Here is a 21,681-nt window from a genome sequence, read left to right as displayed (position 1 = left end):
AGAGTTTGGTTATCATGTACAGAACTTTATTGCATGCAAAAAGCTAAATGAACAAGAAAATTAATAGTTTATTATAATAAATTACTTTTCTAAAAATGCAAGCAGCCTACACAAAAGAGATACCAAACCTTGACTTATTAAATAACTTTTCTTTTGTTCACCACCATCAATGCTTCACTTGTTTTGGTTCAGTCTCGTATACAAAAGAAAAAATTTGAGCGGGGATATCTCTAAATTGTTAGGTCGAAGATTGCACATCTTGTGAGTGAATTAGAGCCTTTTTGGTACTTATGTTCTATTCCAGAAACGATTAAAAGTGAGTTGTATAGCAAACTAAAGTACAGCTGTAACTAATTAAATTTGATGTGTATTTGTCTTCTTTTGTTTCAATGTAATTTATTAGTGGCAAAATTACAAAATAACAAATAACACAAATGTGATTACACTGTACATCATTCATGACGGAAGGCTAGCAGATTTAAAATACATGTAATACAAACATTTTTAAAAGTACATCATATTATTATTAACTTCAAAACAGTGCTTGTTATATATGTCAGTGGTAGGCACTGTTCTGAAGCCAGTGATTTGTCAGTGATTTGGTGGCCTTACACTCCACTGGGGGTGAGAAGGACATCTGAGAGAGTGAGCGAGTCAGCGAATGAGTATTTTAATATCTTAGTGAATATTATGAAACTGAATTAATTTCACTAACTCAAAAGAAGTTAACAGCAAACAGTCAACAACAAGATATGCAATTCAGCCTTTTGGCTGCGAAGTAATTTCCTAATAAACTATCTAGCATCTATCTATCTAAATAAATAAATAAATAAATAAATAAATAAATAAATAAATAAATAAATAAATAAATAAATAAATAAATTAATTAATTAAAAATAAATAAATATACTACACACCTTTGCCTCTAACTTCACTCTCAGCTCAGCATTTTGTTGTAAGAGTTCTTCCTTCTCTTGACTAAAAACACACACAAATACGTAGAGGGATTACAATAAATAAATGCAGCATACTTTCAAAGCATGGCATCACATTTTCATGCACTTGACCAGAGCGAACAAAATTTCTTAACTCTGTTTGTTATTTTAATTTGTTAATTGGCTTCTACAATTACACTGCATGGACGATGTATTGCTCTTATTATTATCATTTTTTATTATATAAACACCAATGAAATACCAGGTAAGCTTTCGCGCGAAAACGTGATATCTTCACACATGAAAAGATCACCGCTGCTATTGTTACATGATAAATCATGCCTTTTGCAATCGATTTGATATTTCGTTGGTGTTTATATAATAAACAGAACATTACATGGCCGCTTGAAGATATGAAATTTCTCTTCTCATGTTGAAAATTATTAAAAAAAAAAACACTGATCGAAGAGAAATTTCGTCTCTCCGCGCGGTCATGTAATATCCTCTATAAATTAAACGTCCATACATGTATCTAGTATTCATTTGATTTTGTGACTGGCTTACATCATTTTAACAACTGAAATATGCAGTGGGAATAGTGATCAAACTTTGAATAGGAATTTTCAGTAAGCCCTGCTCTCTGAGCACAACTGTGCTAACATTGTTTCCTTTTGACAAAAACACTTAGAACTCTATATAAAATATCTCCAACCCATAAACTTTATAAAAGACTATTATTGTAGCAAGTGAATTTTTGGAATCTTCGGTGCGCATAATTAACCACCTCCAAGTATAAAACAGAATCTCAAAAACTGATGCAAATTATTGGGTTTTTCTAAAGTCTTAAAAACATTTTGTTCAGTTTAATACCTTTACAACCCATAGGTCAGTTGTTGCAAGGGAGAGTGTCACAAAAAAATACATTTTCATGAGAAGTAGGTGGCTGGGAGACCAGCCATTATTAAAAAAAATAATTTTATTTTAGCCAGCTGCCTGCTGAATGTAGCCAGTGAAGTTTAGGTTCTTTAAACACACACTAGTAAAATTTATAATTTTAAAGAAAAACACAACACTTTTTAATTTTGAATATATACGTGTTTCAGCTGTTACAACAGCCATACATGTAGTCAGTTTCGAAATAGGTCACAGAATTGAATTTGAAATACACTGTAAATAACTATATAACACCACTGAAAGTAATTGGAAATGAAATAAAAAGATGCTTGACTTTGTGAGAGTTATACAAAATTAAGAGTTTTAGATCAACACGTCTGAGCTAGTGATTTAAAGAGGGCTTCTCCCAATGGATCTGCAAAGATTCTTTTGTCTTACATATAAAGTTGGGAGCCGGAGGTAGCATAGCATGCTTATTACTGTAAAAGCAATTGGAGAAACATAAAGTACGGAAATTTACAGATTGTTGCAAGTGTTTGAATACATATATCAAATAATCAGGACTGTTCAACTTGTTTCAACTCCAGTCCTGATTATTGGTCAGATTTATTTCAAATTCAATAATTTCATCTGTAACTTATTTTAGAACTGACGATGACTGTTGTTTAAGGCTAAAACACGTTTTCAAAATTCAAAATTTAATGTTTTTCTTTAAAATTATAATTTGTTTCTTGCTAACAAGACCTTATGGAAACAGTAAAATTTCCTTTGTTTGTAATGTACCTCTGAGTGTAAGTTGATGTCTGGTATTTATCCCTCTCTTGTCGAAGCCGCTTTGCGTCCTAGAAATTATGTAACACATTATTTACATAAGCATAAAAATTATCAAGCTAAACAGAGTCCAACATGTTGTGCTACATTGTGATTTCAAGTTACAGGAAACATTATTTGAAGGATTTGAGGATGTACTAACAGTGTATTTTCACACAGTGACTTGAACAAAGACTAAGTGTCCAATCAGAGAGGTGTCTGTGTTGTAGGTTAAAATGAATCCAGGTTAAAATGATTTCAACCTAAGTTGATTTGTATTTTCCTTTGTTAAGGTTGGGTAATTTACATCTGAAACAAAGGAAAATGCAAATCAACCTAGGTTGAAATCATTTTAACCTACAACATCTGCACACTGCACATAAGATAAACCTCACAAAATTAATGTTAAAAGGGGACATAAATGTTTGTCTGTAACTGGGTGACTGCACCTGAGGGCCAGTTCAAGAAGCCATATTCTCATAGGAGAACAAAATAAATCAAGAATAGTCTTGAGATATCACTTTTCATAGACTTAGAGGCATCTACACAGCTGTCATTAAGGGCTGTAACCCCCAACACCTGTTACCGCTGATTTGAAGAACTTTGATGTTACAGGTGATCTTGAAGTCCTCTTAAAGGTTTTTGTACTCATAAGCTCGGCAACAGGAACATTTTGCTGAAAACTCAATGACAGCCAGGCTGCATATCTGAGCTGTAATAATCTCTAATTTACATTTGTATCACCCGGCTTCCATTATATTGCTGGCACACAGATATCAACTGAAGGTTATTAATGACAAATTAAATTAGATACTTACTAGCACTTATTTTTTCCAATTTATGACATTTGTGATTTTTTTATATGTTTCTTAAGACCATTTATAAGCCCATTATAAGCACCAAATATGGTAGTGGTGCACCGAATATTCATTGTCTGTAGTCAACAGATATCCTGCGATATACATAATTTTGTGTGTTGGGGAGAAAAATGGTAAAATAAAGATTGTCTCCAGGCTTTCTGCAATAAAACTGTACTTTGTTATCAATGTGTTGAATAATAAAACAACATTTATCCTGCTCAATCTTACGGAATATCCCCTGAGTTTAGCCAACTCAGCCTAGCTACCGCCTTGTGGGCTAAGTGTCAGGCAATATTCCGTGTGATTTCGCAGGATAATTGTTAATTATAAGTCCATTTAAACACACCATGAATGCTCAAGTGCTGGCTTACAGCTGTACACATCCAGGAGATCTGCCTATAAGGCCCAGGTCAGACATCAAACGTCACAAAAGCTGAATAGAATTTGAATTTAATCTACCGACTCAAATAAATTAATCCCGGCTGAATTGATTCAGATGCCAAACTTAATTCAGCTGAAATTAATTCCCTGAGGCATACCATGGCTGAAAAAGTTGCAATAGTTTAATAATTTGATTCGGCTTATGCGAAGTACGGCATCTGAATCAAAGCCAGTCCACAGCTGTTATTCCCTGCTGAGCCAGGCGGGAAAATGGCTGAGCCAATCCGAATTAGATCAGCTGTTCTGAATTGATTCAGGTGCCATATTTCACATGAACTTAATTCAATGAATTTGATTTGGCTTGTGAAGTACAGCGTCTGAACTGGACCTCTAGAGTTTCCATAGGCAAAGGTTCAACTGTAGAACTCAAATAAGAAACAACAGGTGATACACAGCTAACCTTATTCAAGACAAAATAAATACATGCTTACATCTTGATGTTTCTCACAAGTCGCAGTAACATTTGCCAGATTTTTCTCAAGTTCAACAGCCTTCTGCCGAACAGTTTGTAATCTACTTGTGAGCTCAGTGTTTTCACCTGAAAATAATTACAAAATACAATGATATTATCATTGATCAGCACAAAAAAAATGAGACAATTATCAATAAAAATAATAATGAACAAGAGGTGCTTTCATGTTTATCCTATGCAGCTGAAGGGATTGTTTACATAGACTAAGTGTAAAAACCAGAATCAAATCTTTTCATTTTTTTGGGCATTTAAGTATCTGCTGACATCAACCAAACAGTTACACTTGTATATTGATATTACTACATCTCTGAATATAATCCAACTCACTTTGTTTGATTTCGTATTTCCTTTGAAGTTGAGAGACAGTGCTTTGCAGTTCCTGTTTCTCTCCAACTAAAATCCCTATTGTCTGGATATGAACCTACAACACCAGAACAAGTACAAATAGACGGATCAAGAGTTACGTGTAAATTCAAGCCATGAATAAGCTTAGACACTGTAAGAAAACAACCAAGCAAAAGACTATAATTATGAGGCACATAAAGCTTGGTTGAGCACATTCATTTGATTATTCACAGTCACTGATGATCTGATGATCAGAGATTCTACACATGTATCTTGCACCTATAATTTCAAAATTTTCAAATCAATTTTATGCCACTTAAAGCATCCTGGACAAACATTAAAACCTTACATTATACTTCTGTAAGATCTGACTGTAATTAGACATTGAAAAGCTTCTTTTCTAGTCTATAATGACAGCTCTTGTGCTACTTTCCTAAGAGACTTATAAGCAGTCTAACCTCATACTACTGAGTTGCATATTTAACAGCCATAAACTGTTGCTAAGTGTCAACTCTATGATTAATAATGCAATCATGCAATATTCAAGAAGATCAATTAATTAAATAGAAGAAAGATCCCCGCAGTTTGACTATTGTTATGCAAAAACAAGGAGGTCTATGTCTACGTAAAAGTTTGTTTCATATAAATTAAAAGCTCAGATGTAAACCCATTTAAGGCCATTTAATATGAAAATAAAAACCTTCATATTAACATATAACTTATGCAAATAAGTAGGCTTAGTGTGTTTGAAACTTTCACCTCTATGTTATAATTTAACTTAATACTTAAATTATAACAAATAAACTGGCCTGCTTTTTGGGACTCTCTGTACTTTTTAAAATGTCCTTAAAGCAATGTTTCAAGCAGTTCTAATAAAGTGCTCTTCTTCTGGCATAGAAAGTGACAAAACTTGTAATAACAATTTACAATTATACATGACTTTTTAACAATAACTTTGTTTCTCAGCAACAACAGTCATCTTCTTACATCTTCTTACGCCCCAAAACATTGCTTTTAGAACATTTTACGGCTATAACTTTAAGTTACAGTGTATTTTAAGTAATGCTAGTTTTAGATTATGATACTTGTACATTTTAGAATTTGTAATTTTTTTAATTTTGAAGTACTCCTATTTGTGTCCCCAATAATTGGGGACACATATCGCTAAATTTTATTAGCTAACTAGCTAGAACGACAAGACACGTTAATAAAGTTTTTTTTTTAAACTTCCAATAATCCCCAAAAAGTTAAAGCCTTAGTTTATAATATTTAAACAAGAGTCAGAATGTTTTGAGACTAAAATTTACCCATTTATTGCACAAATATCTAGTCTTTTTTACTTGGTGTACAGAGACAGTGTAATAAATTTGGATGTGGCACAGTCCTACCTCAAGCTGTTCCTTGAGTGATCTCTGTTCTAATAACTGCTTGTTTGCTAACTCTGTTCTTTCCTAAAGATAAAGAAAATTTAATTGTATTAAAGGATTTATAGAACAGAAAATACCTGTAACTAACTCTAGAGGTCAATAGCCTAATAGGCTGACAGAGTCAGCACTTCCCTGTACCATCCCCTCTGGTACAATATGTCATATTATTTTTGGAGGTGGTTGCTTTTTGCTCTGCTATCCCCTACTTTTACCTGTTTTGCACACATTTTCAAGAAACATTCCTTGGAAAAGATATTTCTTCAATGATGCAGTACATACATTGTTGCAAAGTGGCACTGATGAATTTTCTTTAAATTGGAGAAAAAACCTGCCCTTATCCATGGAATTTTCACTGAACTAACAGTTGGATGCCAGAAAAAAAATTGGGACTATGTTTTGGAAATACTGTAGATTGTTGGCTGCAAGTCAAGTATGTACATGTATATTGGGGCATTAATGTACTAAGCAAAAATTAAAAAAAACAATGTTCAACAACAACAACAACAAAAAGACAGTTGAGAGAAAAAATGAGTTAATACATGTTTTCACAAAATCATTGCCAAGTTCAAATGAAACAAAATGTTCTGAGTGTTAAAAGGAAATTCATAATAACCAAGGTTGCTGCCTAACAGGAGCCCGGTAGCCTGGGACTCCCAAGAAAATGCTCCGGGTACCTTAAGTTTTTATAGCACCAGCTAACACCTCGCATGTTAGGCTCTAAGTTCTTGGCTTTGGCGTTGTGCGCTCCTTGGATTTTTTCTAAGACAACAGTCTTCAAGTTGATAACTACATTCATTAAAAACTGGATCATCGTATAATGCAATTCGAGCGATTTGATTGGCTTAGCGGCCATGGTATATTCATGAGCCATTATACCATGCCCAAGAAATAGAGACCATTAAATTGTCTTCTAAATATTGTTCTTGCAAAGCGAAATCAACAAGATCTAGCAATGATTCTTGATTGTTTTTTAATAAAACAATTATTCCACTTGCGCTTGTTGGATATGAGATGATTACTATCATCTCATATCCAACGCGCCCTTGTGGAATAATTGTTAAGTATATCATTCTAAAATGTATTACAAAATTTTATCTGCTTTAAAAAATGACCTAAATGTTTAAAACAGAAAGTTTGTACTCTTGACTGTTCTGAAAGTATACTTCATAGTGAAAATGAATAAAATAAGAAATTAAATTAAATAATATTTCTTTAGAATATTAGGGTAATCAAGTCCTACAAGGATCTAAAATAGTGAGTTCCTTGACTTACCCTTTTTATCTGATCTTGAAACTGGATAATTTGTCTTCTCTAAAACCAAACAAGTCATAGATAATAAATTGACTACAGGACTGCAAAAAGCGATATTAAATTTATTTAATAATTACATGTCTGAATATCATTTTTAGTTATCATCATAATGTTCCATAAAGGAAGAACACAAGCCTCATCATGTCAGGAAGAAGTCAAATCCTTCTCTGTAATAGATGGGCGGGGGGACACCAGATTAACCCCTTCCCTGTTTTAGTAGATACAAAAATCATTACTCAGCCAGCTCTTTTCTGCTTCACATTTCATTGCACAGCATAGCATTTCTTTGTAAGGCCAGACAATTACTTTCAAAATGCAGCCATCTACTCTAGAGTTAACTAACAAACCCCGGCATCCTTGCTGTCTAAATGCCATGATATGTGTCACTTTGATTAATTTCATTAATGGATTATGGCACTTGGTTAACACACTGAAAGTTACCTGTTCATTGACTTGATTATTCAGCTGATCATTAGATCTTTTATATGACTGCACTGTTTCCTCAAGTTCATGGTTTCTATTCTGAAATCCAGGAAATGGATTATGTTGCTTAATAATAACCCTTTGAGTTGTCCTTTGTTAAATTATTAAATAAATTAAATTTACTTATTTTCATTTCTTTAGTGAGGAGAATTTTGTACAACAGCAAATAAGTACAGTGTAGGGCTGTTTCTTTCAAGCGCCATAAGTTGTATCTCATTTCATTACTAAACAACTTTTTTTTTTTTTACATGAGTTTAAGAGCTTGAACCCACAATTGCTGCTTGCATCTTAGTGAAGTTAAGGGCACACTCTTTTGGCTCTATATATTCTGTTATAGGAATACACAGAATAGATGGCATTCATGTTGTTTTGCGACCTTTTGGGGAGGTTTTTGGTTTAATCAGAATAGGCAGAGTTGCATTCTTTTGCGTTGGGAACTGAATTTCCATGTATTCTGTTATTCCTGTACCAGAATATGAATCTGTCAGGATTGTTCCAAAAGAATGTGCCCTAAATCTCGGCAAAGATGTACAATCATGTAACTATTTAAATTTTAGACTGAGCTGAACTACAGTGTACAGTGAAGGTACATGGAGATAGTGGTTGACTGAAGAAGTAAAATAAATGAACTTTTATTCAAAGAGAAAAATACACTGTACACAGCAAATTTGGCAATGGGGACTTACATGTACAGCAATAACAATAATATATTATGTTGACTCATTACCTCAAGAGATTTTATTTCATGAAATACTGGATCTTCACCATTGATATATAGATCCTAAGAGAAAATAAAAAAGTCAATAGTGAATATAAATAAAAATTATTAATATATATGTTAATTATTTAATAATCAATGAAGTAAAGGTCATACATTAGTCTGAACACATGTAAGTAAAAGGATGTACAAAATATGTAAAATTCTTTACATGAAAAGCAATTTATTCATTTAAGGTTTTGATGGTTGTGAGAAAAATTTTGTTACCAATCATTCATTCAGTGTTCAAGAAAATGTCCATTCTAAAGACTTCTACAAAAGGATGTGTTTTGGTTAAGGAGCTGCTCACCCATCTGGAAATTCCAGCATACATGTAGCTTGATACTTTACATGTACTTTAACAAATTAAAGCTTTTGAGACTGCCATCTTCCTAATTTGCAGGATGCATAAATGAGTTCTTAAAACACTTTTTATCATATCAGCTATTTCCTTACCTGGCTCATAAGGCCATTGATTTGGGTACACTGAATGAAGAAGAACAAACAAACAAAACTTTAAAAAATAATAACCATACCAGTAATTAAAAATTTACTGTCAGTACCATGCAAGAGTGCTAAAACAATCATTATCATGACAAAATTTCACAAAGCAATGTACACGTACATGGCTCATAAGAGAAAACACAAAATCAAGCAAGTGAGCAAGGCATTTAGTATATTTGCTTGACTTTTTTTTTGTTTACAAGTTTGGCTTCTCCGGCTTCCTCTAGACCTGTCCAATTAGGCCAGGGACCTCAGTGGCCAATCTCTAGATCTGTCCTACTGGAAGTACAAGCTTGCCTTACAAAGGGTGAAGCTACAGTGTAAAGAATGCTTGGAACAGGCTTAAGAGACCAGAGACCCGTTTCTCGAAAGTCCCGGTAACTTACCAGGCCCAATAAGTATAATTTTAAATGTTTTTTCGCCGATTACACAGTGATTACAGGCATGGTACTTGGCCGATGTTATCATAGAACTATAAGGTTTTAAAATTTAGTATTGAAAGCTAACAAAAATTGACTTCTGTTAAGAAACTTTATTACCAAAATCACTAATCCGGCCCGGTAAGTTACCGGGACTTTCAAGAAACGGGCCCCTGCTCCCTTCTTTCATCAAAGAAACCTTCTTTTCACTTTTAATATGAATCAAAGATATTCATCCATCCACCCTTGTTTTGCTCTCTTTGAATAATTATTTATTTTCTGAACCCTACTAAATTTTATTTTTCAATACTATTTTAATTTGTAAATAATTTATCTTTGAGCATACAGTATATTCCCCATTTTGAACTGGGGTACGCTGGTAAACACTGTCTACTGTGCACTTCCATTAACATACACTATAAATTTCAAAGCTCAACCATTAATTTTGATTAATTTTGTCTCTCTTCTACAGCATGTTGCCAGTTGTTATCATACATGTACAGTGTAGTTGAGATCAATAGCGTAAAACTTATTTACTAGTACTTGGGCTTTGAAACTTAAAGTTTGTTCAGTGTATGTTATGTTCTTTAAAGGTGCAGCAAATCTAGAACAATTAACTACAGGGTATTGATAATTTCGGCTTTGTTTTTATTTACTATGAATGACGTACTTAAAATTGGACTTAAAAATCAAATGAATTCCATTTAATTTACTTACAAGTTGCTTGATTTTCTCAGTGGTTGAGTATTCTCTGGGGGAATAAAAATAAAAAAAGATTACACAAAATTAATTAATACAAATAATAAGAAAGTATTTGACTGAGCCCTTTTCAATAAAGAAATATTTTATGTTACCTGTTGTTTGAGCTGGATGAATGAGGTCCACCTCTATGATTGCTGTCAAGTGCCTTACAATAGAACAAATTGCAGATTATTACTGACCAAATACTATCATGGTGCACGGTTATAAAAGCATCCCTCTCAAAATATTTTGTATATGTAGTAGCAGTCAACATATACATGTATGTTAATAACAGGACAGGTACAATGTTGGTGCAAAACAGCCAAGTCCAAAAGGGTCTTAGAGAAAATTAGTGTGAACTAAGTAGCATTGAATCAGTCTTTGAGGGGCAATTGATTACATTGTTACTAACAATACTTTATTTGAGCAGGGTACCATTGAGAGAACTTACAGACGGATGATTGTGACTTACAGCTGAACGCCTTTACCATGATGGTAAGGGCACACTTCTAACAGTTTCATGTACATTCATTGAATCCCAGCGCTTGTTTTGAAATAGACAGTTGAAATTATTTACACTGTACTTGTAGAAGAGTTTCAACGACTATTAACTACACTGTACATTATGTACTGTATTGGACTGTTAAGCCTGGTTCACACTTGAATGATAAGAACTTGCCAAGCACAAGAGAAAATTGTTTGTGAACCAGGGAAAGATAATCACAAGCACAAGAAAGAATGATGTTGTCTTCTTTAATTTGTTATTTTTGTGCATCCATTTTTTTCTTTTGGGGGGGGGGGGGGGGTGCCTGTGATCATAAAACAGTGTAAGTTGTAAGTATGTCAAACGGGTGCAAGATAAACACAAGGATATAAACAATTTTGAGCTCAGCAGCATGGTGCACACTTGTCTCCTTTTGCTTATATATACATTCATTGTATTGATGTTGCCAGTGGGAAGTACACGTAGTGTAAGATAAGCACAGGTACGTGTGTAAGCGCAAACAAATCAAAAGCACTGTCCATCTCAGGCTGGTTCACACATGTGCAGTTTCTCTTATATATGTTTCTGCTTACAGTGTATCTCACAAGTGAAGCCCTAAAAGGAAGCTACTACACTGTAAGTAAACATGTATTGCACTGGAAAATGATAAATGTATACTTACAACTACATGTCGCTAGTTTAACATGTTAAATGATACTAACCTGATGTGGTTCGGTGTTGTGCTGCTCTGAAAGGTAGGTTCTACAAACATAAAAAATGTGGACAGGTAAGTAACCACTTAATTTTGTATCTAGTAGACAGTTTATGTTGTCTAGTTTCGTTACTAATTTAATATAGGTGGTTTGCAACCAATCCCTGTAGATCCAAAAAGACAACGGTATGGTGGCTGTGTTGGATGACGAAACGAAAGGTTCTGTCATCCAAAATGGTTGCCACATCATTGTCTTTTGGATCTCCAGGGATTGGTTGCAAACCACCTATAACTAATAAAAAAAATAATTATTAGAATTCAACCTGAATTTGGGAATATGTTCTTTGAGGTCTCTACAGTTTTCAAAAGATTGCACATCCTTCTGCATGGAACATGAACGCACAATGACGACATTCAATGGACGAGGCCACTGAATACTGCAATTCCAATTATGTAAAAATCTGATTATTTATCATAACCTGATTGATCAGATCACTGACAGTTGACATGTTTGCTGTACATGAAAATATTGACATCCTACTATTGGACCTGCAATTTTAATTTCCATATTGCATTCTTGTTTAGTTCGTGAACACTTTTCTTTTGCCCTGCTCCCTACTTCGGAACAGTCATGTTCACAAGCTCTTCTGTAGTGAGAATTCCAGACTTATTTATAGTAAACAATTATTATTAATGTACAGCAACACAACAAATGCATTATTCCTTTGGTTGTTGATGCCCAATCATCGAGAGGGGTATTGAATGGTCTTTGTAAGTATTCACCAGCACGCGAGCACTGAGGTTTTGTTGAGAGCACAAACAGTGATCAAATTAATTTTGTCTTCAGCCCCGAGTAGCGAGCACTTTAGAAAATACAACTAGCAAGCAGGGAGCACTTCGTAAATTTTCTGCTAGCGACAAAGCTTAAGATGTTGTTTCTATTATAATGTGTCTAGTAGTCTGAGTAACACCTCCACAATATGCAACAATAAAATTTTAGTTTACATCTTATCATGATCATGGATGTGGCATGTATGATTACGTTAACTTAGGTTATTGTTGTGTGCTTTCAAATGAACCTGACAGCCAGATTCATTGGAGTTCAGTACCATGCAGAGAAACATTTACTGTATTTCTGTACCAAAACACCTACAAAGCAAGATTTACGAAATAGTTCAAGCAATCAAGCAAACTTTAACGAGAATCCAAGCATGCGAGCAGTTGTGAAAATTTTGCGAGTATGAGCATGCAAGTATGTATGAGCATGCGAATACTCATTTAATTTTGTGAGCAAATTGAGAAAAGGCCAAATGTTGCGAGCACTAAAAAATTTTAAGGGACCATTCGATACCCCTATTGTACTGGGCGTTTATTGATCGGACCAACCTGGGCATACAAAAAACTAATAAATTTTCCATACTAGAAAGTGCTAACGAGGTTGAACTGTTTGAGCAGACGCTGTACTGAGCAGAACAAGTTTGTAACTTACCCATTGATGGGTGGTGATGACAACGATGAAGAAGACGGTGGGTCATGAAGTGTAGAATTTGCCTTAAAAATTTAAAAGAATAAAAAGATTTAAAACAAACTAAGGTAAAACGCTTAAACTGCATGTATCATAATTTTACACATCAGGACAGAGTTATCTCAAGTATGATCACAAAATCAGCCATCCAAAATTCTGCGATCATTATTATCATGGAAACAAACATCTATGATCATCCCAATCTCGTACCCAGAGTCTTCAGGCTTTTTGGTCAGCGGGGCAATGCCGGGAAGACTCTGGGGACATCGAATTTTATTACCGCAGGATTTCTGCGGTAAAACAATGGAAACCGTTACGGAACAGCCAATCAAAAAAATTGAATTTTTTCGATGTCCCCAGAGTCTTCCCGGCGTTGCCCCGCTGACCAAAAAGCCTGAAGACTCTGGGTACGAGATTGTGATCATCCTAAAATCTTGTGCAAATCCTAACAGAAGGGTGGAAGAGAAAGTTGTTTGTCACCAATTTAGAAAAACATACACAGCAACACAAACAAAAACATGTACTGACAATGATTGTTTCAAGTTGCAGGGAAGCCTGAACTAGATGTTGGGGACTTATGAGGTCCATGCAATAACCTAGATTAAAATTTGGCAATACAGTTTTGCATGGTGGAAACAAGCAAAGTTATATAGTATACATGTATACTGTACATGTAAACTACAAGGTAACCACCTATGATTGACTGTGATAAATATTGCAATCATATAATCATGTATCCATGCATGAAAACCAATTTTCTGCAATAAATATTATTAAATTATTGTGCTATCAAAATTCAACCCACAATCAACTGCAATGTAAAGCAGACACATCTTGTTGTCAGCTAATTTGTGACACACTTCTAAATTAACAGTTCATCTTCAGGTCACTTTAATTTGCAATGTTGTTTGTAAGCCCTTGTAATCATATTGAAATATCCACTGCTCTCAAATATAATAATAAATTATATTGAGCATTTGTGACCCAAGTTAGTGATGAATTTCTACAATCTTACAATCATTTGTGAACTTACACACTGTAATTATGGAAACCAACTACAGACAAGGTAAAATGTAGTTCATATAACATTTTTAGTCTTTTAAAATTTGTAGGTCCACCTAGTGAGTAATACTGTAATTATTCATAACAATGAAGTATCCACAAAGAGTCCTGAGTTCAGTTGTCTTTATTACATGTACAAGGCAAAGACTTGAATTTATTGCATACAGAATATCATACTTGAAACCCCATTAAGCAACCACCCCCTGGGAAAAGCAAGTGACTGCTTGAACACCAAATCTATAGGGGTTCACCAGGAAGTTAGTATATAAAGGAACGGTAAATTAAAATTGCCACTTTATTTGAATAACATCATACAATGTACTTGTAGGTTTGTGGCAACTGTTGCGCACAATTCACCTGGTTATAAACAATTTCAAAGTTTGGCTGATACTGTAAACATAATTGTTACAAACTAAAATACCGTCACACAATTCCTCTTAAGGAAATCCAATAAAAAAATACTGTAAGTCAATAATTTTCTTGTCATGAATGGTTGGAATATATATTTTGAAAAGTAGGATTTTAGCTCAAACTATTCCAATGGTACATGGACTAACATCTACCTGTGAACACAATAGCTGGGGAAATTTATCAAAGTTCTAATTTAATGTGCTTTACCCAGTATTGTAATGCAGCTGTAGTTATATATACTGATTATGGCTTAAAGGGATAATAGAAAGTCAAAACAGTATCACTAAGCTTAGTGACAACAAAATCATGTCTAGACATTAATAAACCTTTCTCAAAACAAAGGCAAAATATTAATTTGGGTGACCAGGTAATAAGGATAAAAAACAAAGAGACCTAGCTGTTACCAGGGTAACCAAGAGATAGCCATTTACTGGAGATTAACAGGGGTTTAATTTAAAAAGTATTAGTTACACTGATAAAATATTTCAGGACTTTGATTATTGACTGCTTAATTTTAATTGGGGGTGTCTGGAGTAATTATGTGTATGTTTCATACATGTGCATGCAGCTCAACTGTATTGCATTGTTTCCTTCAAAAGACAGGCAGGGCCCTTGGAAGATACATGTAACAAGAATCAATATTATGTTGAACGTCTGATCAATATAATTGTATCTTAATACTACAGCTATCTCACATGAACTCTTAATTAATCAGGTTTAATTTTTTTCAAATCAATGGATCAATTTTGTAATGATAATTTCTGCAAGAAAACAATATGAACAGAATCTTCATGTATGGTATCCTTGAGAAATACCGGTACATCAAAATTCCTCTTCATGTGCACGATCACTGGGGCAATGGATCAAAAACAATGGAATTCGAATCACTTGAAAGAACAAGCACAAATTTCAAGACCTACATTAACAAGTGCTAATAATTATTCGAAATAATGTAGTATTTTCCATTGCCTACCCCTCAACTTTGAGGATTATTGTCTGGATTTAAGATGAGGGCTACTAGTGGCTCGCTTAGGGTAATTTATATTCAGTTTTTAGTGCAAATCTGCACTGCGATCAGCAGCCAACCAAAACTGGCCAAATACGTTCTTAGTGAAATCAGCTGAGATGAAATATAAACATTGGAGCGTACGCGGGTTGTTTTGGAAAAAGACCACAGAAAACTCGACATCAAGCAAAGCATAGCCGTAAATTACCCCTTAGAGTGACGAAAATACATCGATTTAACCAGCAGAAAGTATTAAACGCGTGTTAAGCGGAAGAATAAACAAGATTATAGGCAAAGACTTATTCACAACTTTCAAAATTCACGCAATATTATAAACCAGCAAAACACCATACCACACTTTTGTAATTGAGACATCAAGTTTACACCAGCGTTCGATTATCACTTGAGAAAGGCAGGCAATACTTACATTGCTCTCTTCTGTTGGCGGGCTTACTATTGATTCCGACGAATTAGGCGAGTAAATCGAAGAACTATAAGCCACTGGGTGTTTCAGCTCTGTTACCGCAGGACTCGAGGAAGGTGTCCGTTTTTGTTGAAATTTCTTCAGCTAAAATACAAGATAAGAAAATCAGATCACATCAGAGGAAACTAGAAAGAATGTCCTATCTAGCAAAAAGCGACGATGGCGTTGTCTCACCTTCCTTCTGGCCGCAGCCAGCTTTTCTTCGCGACCACTATCAGCCATTTACAAATTTCACGACATTTTGCCACATACATAAAAAGCTTTGGTGCCTCGCTTTCACCATACCCAGCATGCTCGGCGGGTTTGAAGAGACACCACAGGCTTCCAACTTTAGCGCGGGAAGGTGTCGGAAGCTGTTTTTAAGCTGCTGTAATTTTTCTTGAGAAATCAATTCTTGTAGATGCCCTGTTGGGGATAATTATTGCAATTTTAAGGGGTATTGATTCCTCTTATCCTTAAAATTACCGATCCTGTTATCCCCGAAATATGGGACTGAAAATACAAAACTGAATGCAAGGCTGGCACTACGGCAAAGGGCAGATTTATTAGTGGCCAATATTTCGACTAATAGAATTAGTCTTCCTCAGGGCCAGAGCTATACTGAAGGAAAATATAATAACGGCTCCTTAAATTAAAGTTTGAAAAATACATGGAAAAACATGATTGGCTAACACATGATATGATGACAGCGTACTTGTAAATATGAGATAACAAAAATATACTAACGGCTCCTAAAATTAAAATTTGAAAAAATACATGCAAAAAAATGATTGGCTAATACATGATATGAAGACAGCGTACTTGTAAATATGAGATAACAAAAATATAGAAGTGTATAATCAAGGTTCAGCGTTCGTTTTTCCTGTTAATGCCTTCTGGAGATAACGTTTTCCCTCTATGAATTAGAAAAGCCTCGCGTGCCTTACGGCGGGAGGCATTGATGGTGGGTTGTAGTTCGAGAGGGATAAGTCGCATGTCCGCAGAAGAGTGACCTGGTAAGTTGAAGTGTGTAGGGACTGCTGCTGTGGAGTTGGCGTGATGTGGGTTGTTTGTCGCTTGTCTGTGTTCTGTAAACCTTTCACGGATCGTGCGTTTGGTTTCCCCTATATACTGTTTTTTACATTTTTTACATTCAATCATATATGTAAGGTTAGTAGAATTACAGGTTATATGTTGTTTTATTTGTCTTGTTTCGCCGGTGTTGCTAAAAGTATACGAAGTTCTTGCATCGTCAATGTAAGGGCAAGTGAGACATCCATGAGTGGAGTTGCAGCGGAAAGTGCCAGAGGTGAGCTTGGGTGTTGTGTTAGTGTTCTTTAGTTTTGCTCGAACCAAAAGGTCGCGAAGGTTTGGTGAACGACGGTAAGCGATGAATGGTTTATCTTTGAATATTTTTTGAAGGCGATCTGTGGAGTTGAGAATAGCTTGTTTCCTGTGAAGTATTTCTTGGATATTAGGTAGTGCTGGGTTATAAGTGATGGTGAAGGGGACTGGGGTGTTGGATTTATCTTTATCATGATTATGTTCCTGTAATGTCTCACTTCTGGGTATCTGTTTGGCTCTTAAGATTTGTTCTTTCACAAAACGGTCTTTATAGCCTCGTTTTGTTAAATATGAGAGCAATTCTGCTGATCGATGTTCGAAGAATTCGTCTTTGGAGCAAATCCGACGTAAACGGAGAGCTAGGCTGTAAGGGATGGCTTTTTTTGTATGATAAGGATGACTTGAGGAGTGGAGTAAATACTGGTGTTTGTCTGTAGGCTTGCAATAGAGATCGGTTTCGATTTTTCCATTTTCGAGTTGAATATTAACGTCCAGGAAAGGAATAGAAGTTGTAGATCGTTCACTAGTGAACTTAATAGTAGGGTGGATGTTGTTGAGGTATGTGATGAAGTTGTCTAGCTTTTCTTCTCCGTGTGTCCAGACCATCAGAATGTCATCTATGTACCGGAGCCAGAGAAACGGTTGATGAGCGTAATCCTTTAGTGCTTTTCTCTCAAATTCCCCCATAAACAGGTTTGCGTAAGCAGGTGCCATTCTGGTCCCCATGGCCGTACCATGCTGTTGTATAAAATGTTCGTCGTTGAAGACAAAGTTGTTCATAGTCAGAATCATTCTTAGAAGGTCGCAGATAGATTCCGTAGGGACGGATTTATCAGTTCGTTGGCCAAGAGCTATATTACATGCGTTGATTCCTTCGTTAGTAGGGATGTTCGTGTATAGAGATGACACATCAAGGGTAACAAGTATGGCATTGCTGGGGAGGGCGTCGATATCTTTAAGTTTGTTTAACAGGTGGGTGGTGTTCTTTACATAAGATGGGAGTGATTGCACCAAAGGATTAAGATGGAAACTAACGAATTCCGATATCTTTTCAGTAGGATGCCCATTTGCTGACACAATGGGTCGACCTGGATTTCCAGCTTTGTGGATTTTAGGTAGGATATAAAAACGACCAGCTTTAGGATCTTGAGGGGTTAAGTAGTTGTGAGTTTCTTTGTCTATAATGCCCTCAGAAAGAAGCCTTTTGAGGTAGAAACGTACCCTTTTGTTGATACCTTCGGTAGGATCTTCGTTGACTTTCTTGTAGAACTGTTGATTGTTTAATTGTCTGTAGCATTCGTTTAAATAGTCTTGTCTGTCCATCACCACAGTACCAGAACCTTTATCAGCAGGTTTGATGATGATGTCCGTTCGTCGTTGTAGTTTTTTAAGGGCGTGACGTTCTCTGCGGGTTAAGTTGTCACGGATGCGTGTTGGTTTGGCGTTCATAATGTCTGTTTCTAGGGTGTCGATATAAATGTTGAGAATTCGATCACGGTCTGACGGAGGACACCAAGTACTTTTGAGGCGGAATGGATTAGGTGTTAATTCTTGTGTCTTCTCTTCGTTGTAGAAATACTCTTTCAATCGCAGACGTCTTGAAAAATCATTGATGTCAGCTTTAACCTGAGCCCAGTCGATGTGTCTAGGGGTCGGACAAAAGGTTAGACCTCTTGACAAAAGAAGTATTTCATCGTCAGTCATTGTGACGTTTGAGAGGTTAATAACGGTGGATGTGTCAAGGCGAATTGGTGTTTTATTTCTAGAAAAAGAGCTAGATCGGCGAACTCTGCGTGTTTTTCTCCGTTTATTTTTTGTGTTATCTTCTTGGTTGTTTTGTGTTGCTGAGTTGATGGGAAGTTGTTGATTTTCCAGCGTTCTACGGTCGGGATTATTACAATCAGTTTGATTTGTTCGCTCAGTGTTTGTGTCCGTGTCTTGTTGATAAGGTATCGTTAACAATCTGTCAACGTCTTCGATATAAAAGGGGAAATCACCCAGAAGTGAGACATTACAGGAACATAATCATGATAAAGATAAATCCAACACCCCAGTCCCCTTCACCATCACTTATAACCCAGCACTACCTAATATCCAAGAAATACTTCACAGGAAACAACCTATTCTCAACTCCACAGATCGCCTTCAAAAAATATTCAAAGATAAACCATTCATCGCTTACCGTCGTTCACCAAACCTTCGCGACCTTTTGGTTCGAGCAAAACTAAAGAACACTAACACAACACCCAAGCTCACCTCTGGCACTTTCCGCTGCAACTCCACTCATGGATGTCTCACTTGCCCTTACATTGACGATGCAAGAACTTCGTACACTTTTAGCAACACCGGCGAAACAAGACAAATAAAACAACATATAACCTGTAATTCTACTAACCTTACATATATGATTGAATGTAAAAAATGTAAAAAACAGTATATAGGGGAAACCAAACGCACGATCCGTGAAAGGTTTACAGAACACAGACAAGCGACAAACAACCCACATCACGCCAACTCCACAGCAGCAGTCCCTACACACTTCAACTTACCAGGTCACTCTTCTGCGGACATGCGACTTATCCCTCTCGAACTACAACCCACCATCAATGCCTCCCGCCGTAAGGCACGCGAGGCTTTTCTAATTCATAGAGGGAAAACGTTATCTCCAGAAGGCATTAACAGGAAAAACGAACGCTGAACCTTGATTATACACTTCTATATTTTTGTTATCTCATATTTACAAGTACGCTGTCTTCATATCATGTATTAGCCAATCATTTTTTTGCATGTATTTTTTCAAATTTTAATTTTAGGAGCCGTTAGTATATTTTTGTTATCTCATATTTACAAGTACGCTGTCATCATATCATGTGTTAGCCAATCATGTTTTTCCATGTATTTTTCAAACTTTAATTTAAGGAGCCGTTATTATATTTTCCTTCAGTATAGCTCTGGCCCTGAGGAAGACTAATTCTATTAGTCGAAATATTGGCCACTAATAAATCTGCCCTTTGCCGTAGTGCCGGCCTTGCATTCAGTTTTGTATTTTCACGTTCAAGTGACGCCTGACACGAGGTCTTTCACAAGAGAGATCCGGCAAAATTACCAGCAAGTTTAATTCCTGCGTTGTGTGGACCTCTGCATTCAAAAGTTTTCTATGGGACTGAAACATACCCCGAAGAAGAAAGGCCGCGCCTTTCGAAATATTGGAAAATATACTTCCCTGACCGTGAAACCAGCCTTGCTCTTTTTTTAGATTATTTGCTTTACTGGGTTATCTCACTGTAACTCTGGCCCTGAAAAAGACTAGTTGAAATATTGGCCCAGCCCTTTGCCGTATTGTCAGCCCTGCAATCAGTTTGGTTTATCTGTAAAACTAGGCTATTTTCCATTTCTATAATTCTCTTGCTAGTATGTTATCTCTTATCCCCATAAATATTTTGCCAATTAAATTCTAGATTATTCCACCTGATTTTCTATACCAGAGCTGATAATATCTGTTATTTCCCGAAGAAAATTCCAAGGGGGGTAGCAACAGAAAACAGTCGAAAGCGTTCATTTTCAGTCATCAGATTAAATGTATTTAGCGAAAGCGTTTCTGTTGTCAACTGTTTATAACTGGATATTAAAATATTAAAAACCTCGGGACGCGTTTTTTGAGACAAATTCCGGATATTCAAAAATTAGAAACAGTCTCGAAAAATTAAATTTCTTCTTCTTCTTAACATTGATAAAAATTCGGTTATTTTATCTCGGCCCAGTTTGGATATTTTTCGTTACAGGGCAACAGACAAAGCATAGATTTCTGAGCGTAATCCTTTTTTAGAATACACAGAAAATGTCCCACAAAAAAATGCGCCCTAGACCTTCGAAAGAATGAGCGCGCATACAGTAAACGTTCGAATTTCCTTTTATGACGTTGACTTTTATTGTCAGTTTGTGTCGCGATGGCAGTTCAGTTAGCTCGTGTGCGTTTTGGAGGAAAAAAGTATTGTCATTCACCGGTCGACAAAATGAAAAGGACTTAATTGTATTATATCGTAAGTCCAATGTTCTTAGGAATTTCCCTCCGCACAAGGAAACAACCGAATAGAAAGGTAAGACTTCTTTTGTAATAACATGTCTTAAGTTTTTTCTCCATGGCGAGAGCTGACAGTAAATGTTCAAATCCGTATGCAGAATCGTTTTTATCGTAGTCTAACAATATTTTTACCGGCTAAAGTTTCAATCGGATATCTCAGTTAACACCCACATCTATTTTAGTTTTTTTTTTTA

General features: G+C 35.6%; 2 protein-coding genes across 2 annotated transcripts in view; both read right to left on the bottom strand.

Annotated features, from left to right (window-relative positions):
* Positions 1-16,350, bottom strand: part of LOC146459893 (golgin subfamily A member 2-like) — a 33,906-nt gene extending 17,556 nt beyond the window's left edge. The window contains exons 1-15 of the mRNA XM_085088649.1: positions 16,258-16,350; positions 16,027-16,167; positions 13,085-13,146; positions 11,606-11,645; positions 10,513-10,565; positions 10,376-10,409; positions 9,192-9,221; positions 8,706-8,759; positions 7,937-8,017; positions 7,457-7,495; positions 6,146-6,208; positions 4,740-4,833; positions 4,372-4,478; positions 2,613-2,671; positions 918-978 (exon numbers count right to left, since the gene is read on the bottom strand). Coding sequence (XP_084944775.1) covers positions 918-978; positions 2,613-2,671; positions 4,372-4,478; positions 4,740-4,833; positions 6,146-6,208; positions 7,457-7,495; positions 7,937-8,017; positions 8,706-8,759; positions 9,192-9,221; positions 10,376-10,409; positions 10,513-10,565; positions 11,606-11,645; positions 13,085-13,146; positions 16,027-16,167; positions 16,258-16,305 — 966 coding nt within the window. The 5' untranslated portion in view covers positions 16,306-16,350. The remainder of the gene's footprint in view (positions 1-917; positions 979-2,612; positions 2,672-4,371; positions 4,479-4,739; positions 4,834-6,145; positions 6,209-7,456; positions 7,496-7,936; positions 8,018-8,705; positions 8,760-9,191; positions 9,222-10,375; positions 10,410-10,512; positions 10,566-11,605; positions 11,646-13,084; positions 13,147-16,026; positions 16,168-16,257) is intronic.
* A 92-nt stretch (positions 16,351-16,442) lies between these two features.
* Positions 16,443-19,110, bottom strand: LOC146459892 (uncharacterized). The gene is made up of 2 exons (XM_085088767.1): positions 17,300-19,110; positions 16,443-16,488 (listed from the first exon to the last, which is right to left on the bottom strand). Exons 1-2 carry the CDS (start codon positions 19,108-19,110, stop codon positions 16,443-16,445), a joined length of 1,857 nt encoding a protein of 618 aa, XP_084944893.1.
* Between the last annotated feature and the right edge of the window lie 2,571 nt (positions 19,111-21,681).

This window comes from Pavona decussata, unplaced genomic scaffold (assembly GCF_977016875.1).
Source record: "Pavona decussata unplaced genomic scaffold, jaPavDecu1.1 SCAFFOLD_215, whole genome shotgun sequence".
NCBI lineage: Eukaryota > Metazoa > Cnidaria > Anthozoa > Scleractinia > Agariciidae > Pavona > Pavona decussata.
The sequence above is the reverse complement of the archived record's forward strand: the minus strand, read 5'-3'. Positions and strand labels throughout refer to the sequence as shown.